The 6699-nt window shown below is 30.1% G+C and overlaps 1 protein-coding gene across 3 annotated transcripts in view; it reads right to left on the minus strand.

The window, feature by feature from the left end:
* Positions 1 to 570: 570 nt before the first annotated feature.
* LOC111678219 (nose resistant to fluoxetine protein 6) overlaps positions 571 to 6699 on the minus strand; it is an 8148-nt gene continuing 2019 nt past the window's right edge. Inside the window, exons 2-12 of one of the 3 annotated variants that reach the window (XM_046954744.1) lie at positions 5913 to 6196; positions 4869 to 5040; positions 4651 to 4797; positions 4196 to 4580; positions 3969 to 4134; positions 2931 to 3010; positions 1631 to 1744; positions 1186 to 1541; positions 971 to 1113; positions 740 to 848; positions 571 to 681 (exon numbers count right to left, since the gene is read on the minus strand). In XM_046954744.1, coding sequence (XP_046810700.1) covers positions 611 to 681; positions 740 to 848; positions 971 to 1113; positions 1186 to 1541; positions 1631 to 1744; positions 2931 to 3010; positions 3969 to 4134; positions 4196 to 4580; positions 4651 to 4797; positions 4869 to 5040; positions 5913 to 6196 — 2027 coding nt within the window. In that variant the 3' untranslated portion in view covers positions 571 to 610. Of the gene's footprint in view, positions 682 to 739; positions 894 to 970; positions 1114 to 1185; positions 1542 to 1630; positions 1745 to 2930; positions 3011 to 3968; positions 4135 to 4195; positions 4581 to 4650; positions 4798 to 4868; positions 5041 to 5912; positions 6223 to 6699 lie in introns of those variants that run through there. The other 2 variants (XM_046954743.1, XM_046954745.1) reach the window with 2 other exon arrangements.

The following is a 6699-nucleotide window of genomic DNA, read 5'->3' on the forward strand; positions in this document are numbered from 1 at the left end:
GAATAGAAATTGAAGTGGAGGAGAAGATTGAGAGGTCTGTCCTTGCGGACTAGTGAGTGCCTTAATTATGGCTTGGTGGTCCTAAAACCAGTTACTGTGCCTGATGAAGGCATTAATGTTATCCAGTCCTAGATTGGATAGTTCTGACAAGTCATCAAATAGTCGTTTTCCTAAATATACGGATCGAGTGTCCTCTAGCGCCGGGCATTGACAGAGAAGCTGTTCGATGGATTCTTCCTCCTCTTCGTCTTGACAACTTCTACAGAAGTCGTTGTGGGGAATTCCAAGTCTTCTTGCATGGTTTCCCCAATTATATGATAACTCAGTCAATAGTTTTTTAACCCAAAAACTAGAATAGATAGATGAAAGATAGATAGATAGATAGATAGATAGATAGATAGATAGATAGATAGATAGATAGATAGATAGATAGATAGATAGATAGATAGATAGATAGATAAATAGATAAATAGATAAATAGATAGATAGATAGATAGATAGATAGATAGATAGATAGATAGATAGATAGATAGATAGATAATTTCTATAAAAAATGTAGCAATCACTAGCTCGTTATTTTGTATTTATTATATTTTCATATTATCATTATTTACACATGAATTTGAGCTAAATGTGGTTTCATTTCATTGCCAATTTCACCATTTTGATTTTTCGGTATTTCTAAAAAAATAGATCATCTTAACAAATTAATTAATAAAAAAATAATAAGTTTACCTACCCATTTTCAATATATAGTGAATAATTCCGGTTATTGGATATTCCACAAATAGAGCCACGAAAAATGCTACGAAATTTGTTAATATAAAGGCCAATATTATTTGACCCACCTGTAAAGAGTAAAACAAAATAGCGTCCAATTTTAGTGGTTTAACCTATTTTATCGTATATATTTGGTCACCTTGAAATTCGATATTACAAGAATTTTCAGTTTATAAGTATAATAACTTACCACATAAAATTCATTCAAATATATAGGTTGGCGATAAAATCCCCCTAAAAATCGTAAGACCGTAACATGCCACAAATATGATTGAAAAGATATTCTACCCAATATACGAAATATAGGTAAACAAGCGATTTCATAAGCAATCCCTTAAATTAAAATTAAAAATTATAATTTTAGTTAATTTTTAAAAACTATTTAATTTAGCTTAATAAACTTACAGCCCATTTTCAATAGCATAAACAATAAAATAAAACCACCAAAAATGGACCAAATATTACGATATAAACTGGCATATAAACTCAACCAAACTGAAGGTTTTTCAAAATTATATTGCAGTACCAAATTACCAGAGAACAGAAGTCCGATGCCAGTGAGAAAGATAACAAATAATAAAATGATTTCAAATTTCATAAAACCTCGATATTTGGAGAGTTTATGTTTTTGTGGTAGTAATACTTTTAAATAGATTTCAGCACACATGAAGCCCACTAAATAACCACCCATATTACAGTAAAATTGTGGATATGTTAAATAAAATGTATCGGTATCTTTAAAGTACAAATAACGAAATGTTCTGAAATTTAAAAAAAAGGTAAAAAATGTTTAATTATATTCAATATTTTTATGTTTGAAATTAAAAATTTAGAAAAAATTACAACTCACTCTGGCTTTAGAAAATGTATTGCATCCAATTTATAGAAATATGTTAATAGTCCTGGCACTAGAAATGCTAATATCCAAAATAGTATATAAAGAGGTTTTCTCAAGACTTCAAATCTGTTAAAAGAAAAAAATGAAATGAAATCCAACATCAAAACATATGTTCTAAATTTAAAGTGAATAAATACATGAGATTCTATATACATATGTAGATGAATCGTAACTTCACTATCGCTTTTCTAAAAGCCGTGATACACGGTTGTTAGATCTTACAGCGTTGTCAGTAAAATGTTCAGAAAATGTCTAAAAATCGTTTGAACTTATAACACTGAATACTAAGAAGTGAAACGCTGTCATTTTTTACAACAACAACGTTACGCTCTTCTCACAGACGAGTTCTGTGTAACTCCAACACATATGTAAGAAACTTACTCTCTCTCCAAACTTCAAAACTTTGTTGCTAAAATTCGTGGCTTATAGAACTTGAAAATATTTTTTATCACTTAGAAAATGTCTAACAATCGTCTGAACTTACAATCTTTCTTTTGCAACGTTGTCAGTAAAAGCATTTTCAAAAATATTGCAAGACAAAATTTTGTAAGTTGACAGTATTATTAGACATTTTCTGCACATTTAACTGCTAACGTTGTAAGATCTAACAACCGTGTATAATGGTGGAGGAACATTTTTAGATAGTTTTGGAATCTTAAAGCGGTGATACACGGTTGTCAGATCTTACAACATTGTCAGTAAAATGTTCAGAAAAGGTATAATAATCGTCTGAATTTACAATTTTTCTTTTGAAACCTTATCAGAAGAATCATTGTCGAAAATATTGCAAGACAAAATTTGTAAGTTGACAGTATTATAAAAAGCCATTTTCTGCACATTTTACTGCCAACGTTGTAAGATCTAACAACCGTGTATAATGAAGGAGGGATATTTTTAGATAGTTTTGGAATCTTAAAGCGGTGATACACAGTTGTCAGATCTTACAACATTGTCAGTAAAATGTTTAGAAAGTGTCTAATAATCATCTGAACTTACAATTTATCTTTTGCAACGTTGTCAGTAAAAGCATTTTCGAAAATATTGCAAGACAAAATTTGTAAGTTGACAGTATTATAAGCCATTTTCTGCACATTTTACTGCCAACGTTGTAAGATCTGTAAATGTGTTACAAACAGTTTGATAACATTTTTTGTTAATGGGCATAAAAAAAATTGATTTAATATTGTATTTTTCTAAAAATATCGGTTACTTAAACGTGTTAGTATTCGAAATATTTATTAAAAATACTTACTTAGCAGTTAAAATTACGGTAAATAGAAACAATTCATACAACTGCATATCAGCTGCTAAAAACCAAGTATGTTGAGAGCACTAAAATTTATGAAAAAATCTTATTTGTTAAACAGTTTGTTTCAAAATTATATTCACCCCTATCACCAATCATAATTTCACCTGAAATATATTCCCTTTTCACATTTTTCGTTCACTAACTTTTTTGTCGTGAAAAAAATTCCCCTGTTGTTAAATTTGTTCATGGAATTTTGTAAACATTGAACAGCTGTTCCATACAAAATCAACTATTGTAAATGAATTGTTCATTTCCCTTGGAGGGAAATGAAAATTTCAAGGGAACACAATTTTCACTTCTATTAGACGTGGTCCACACATAGGAAACTTTTCTTAATTCTATTTTGAAGTTTCCTTAGACCTGGTCCACACTAGAAAACTTTTGTTGAGAAACTTCTTCTTAATTCTCTTTTGAAGTTTCCTTAATGTCTACACATAGAAACTTTTGTTTCAGAAACTGCGTGTAAATTGCATTGATTTGTTGTTGTGCGAATGAGGGGAATAACGAAACAAAACAAAATTCCGAGAATGGGAAACTCCGTACAGCGAGAGAGATATTCTATCTCTCTCACGCAACATTAAAAGTTTCCCAAAAAAAAGTTTCCTAGTTGTTGTTGTAACAGCTCGACTGTGGCCGATAGTTCTTTCTTGGGGAAAAAACTTTCGCTCGATACAGCTGTCGCTGGGTTGACAATCTTTGGCCGAGTATGATTCGGGTCATACCGAGATATTCTATCTCTCTCACGCAACATTAAAAGTTTCTTAAAAAAAGTTTTCTAGTTGTTGTTGTTGTAACAGCTCGACTGTGGCCGATAGTTCTTCCCTGGGAAAAAACTTTCGCTCGATACAGCTGTCGCTGGGTTGACAATCTTTGGCCGAGTATGACTCGGGTCATTCCGGAGCGAAGATCCAATTGTCGTGGGAACGAAGTTTCCTAGTGTGGACCGGCAGGTAGCAATAGGGGTGATCATGGCAGACTTACACTATCTTCAAGCATATGATTATTGATCATCAAAACATTTTTCCACCAATATTCTCGACAAAATGTATACTCTGACTCAGAAGTATGACGCCAAAATGGACCATCTTCCAAGTGTATTAAAAATGTAGCATTAAATAGTATAACCATTAATAATGAAGGTAATAATCTACAAATATTAAAAAAAAATTAATATTAAACATTTTATAACATTTTATATATACATTTACCTTAAATAACGATTTAAAAAACATTGTATATATACAAATAAACCCATTTTAAAACTTGAATCCTTGCTTATCAAACGCTTTTCATCAAAGTTTAACTTTAATAGAAAACCAGCTAATACAAAAAATATTTGTATTATGGCAGAACCATTTTGAAATAACATCGTTTCGGCTTTATAATAATAATTTTCTATAAATTCAGGATTTTCTATTTGTACAGACATGATCAGCATTATACAGTGACCTAAAATAACTATAAATAAAGCGAAGACACGAAATGCATAAGTAAAATTTAGATCGGAATGTTGAGGTTTTGTGGGCGTGGCAGCAGCAGTTATGCGAAAATAATTACGACATATTGAAAAAGATGTTAGCAGCTGATTAATTGCTTTAAAATTTTTTAAAAATGTATATTAATATTTAAATTAAATTCTAATACTATTTCATCTAAAAATTACCTGGTTCCGGTATTTTGTTTTTGTAAAAATCATTATTACCGATTACTGTTGCATGTTGCAGTTTTAAACGATAATCGTATAGAGACGATATGATATTAAGAATTATAATTGTTATTAATATAGTGGCAAATGTAATATCCAAAGCATCTAAATTAATTAAAAAGTTTTGAAAAATATTTTCAATATTTAGTTTTAATTTTGAAATTTGCTCTATTTACCAAAGTTATTAGTCCTTTCGGAATTTTCACAATACTCAATATTGGTTCTTAACGACAAATTATATTTTTGTTGAAAACGATAATTAAGACAGTTTTCTAAAAGTTTTTGATATAACAACTGATTCTGAAGATCCTCTTGACGTTTGTGGATACGTCCATGATAATTTGTGATCTAATTATTAGAAAATTTTGAAACAAGTTGTAAAATGGAACAAGTAGGAAATTATAGTCGGGCATGGCCGACCATATGATACCCTACACCATAAGTATATTTTTACAATTTTTACTTTTTTAAAATTTTTATTTTTTGTAAAGAAACTTTTATGTTGAATATTACCATAATTCCAAAATATTTAAGCCATTTATTGATAAAAAACTAAAATTTCTAAATGAGGCTTTATATAGGTCAAATATGGGCCGATCCTCGGTAAATTTGGGAAAAGGATATATTTCTAAATAACAGTTTTGTTGAGTTTCATTGCGATACAAATGGTTACAAGTCAATTTTAGACGTTTAAGTCATTTTTGAAGGGGGGTTTGTATGGGGGCTAGGGTCAAATATAGGCCGATCCTTACGAAAATCTGCAGTATCATTTATACTTATATAAAACTTATTTGTGCGAATTTTTAAAGAGATAGCAGAATATTTGACGTAATTATAGCATAAAAAGTTCAAATCGGGAGGTACGGTTGTATGGGGGCTAGGTGAAATAATGGACCGATTTCAACCATATCAATAGGGATCGTCCTTGTGCCAAAAAACATGCTTGGTCCAAATTTCATCAAATTATCTTGAAAATTGCGGCCTGTACCTTGCGCACAAGGTTTACATGGACAGCCAGCCAGCCAGCCGGACAGACGGACGGACGGACGGATGGACGGACGGACATGTCTTAATCGACTCAAAAAATGATTCTGAATCGATAGGTATACTTTAAGGTGGGTATTGGACCAATATTTTTGTATGTTACAAACATCAGCACAAACGTATAATACCCTCCCCACTATAGTGGTGTAGGGTATAAAAAGTTTAATAAAACTTACCTCATTATCTAGGGAGCTATTGGCGGAGTAACTTTCCATTTCTAGAGGAGTCATACCATTAAGCAATTCTTTACACTGGTCAATACAAACACCAAAAAATAAATTTTCATGACGAAAATGATGTAATAAATCCATTGAGAGATTTTCAATATTCAACCAGATACCATTGTCTATATTTGATTGGATTTCAGCAAAAACTAAACAATATGTGGAGGATGGTTGAGCTAAACAGTGATCGTAATTATCGAAATCGTATAGAGGTGGTAACTTCTGATAAATACTCACTAAAATTTAGAAAACATAAAATTTTTTTTAATATAATTTAAATTACTATATAAACTCACTATTTATTTGTGCCGTTATTTTAGGAAATTTAATAAAAACTATTAAATTTATAAAAACAACAACTTTAAGTAAAAAATACATGGTGTGACTGAATTATTTGCAAATGCTTTAGTTTTAACTTTCATGTAAGTATTAAATAAAATATTCGTTTGGTTTAGTTTAAGAAGTTATTTTCATTTGATCTTAAATAAATTGTCGTGTAATATATTAACGCTTCAACAGACACGACATGTGTGTTTTATTTATTTGTTTTTAATTTTATGTTATAATAGTTTAAGAAAATAAAATATTAATCATTAACTTTGATTTACTTGAAACATGTGTAAGTACATTGTATATTTCTATCTATCTATCTATCTATCTATCTATCTATCTATCTATCTATCTATCTATCTATCTATCTATCTATCTATCTATCTATCTATCTATCTATCTATCTATC

This window comes from Lucilia cuprina, chromosome 6, assembly GCF_022045245.1.
Source record: "Lucilia cuprina isolate Lc7/37 chromosome 6, ASM2204524v1, whole genome shotgun sequence".
In the NCBI taxonomy this organism is placed as follows: Eukaryota; Metazoa; Arthropoda; class Insecta; order Diptera; family Calliphoridae; genus Lucilia; species Lucilia cuprina.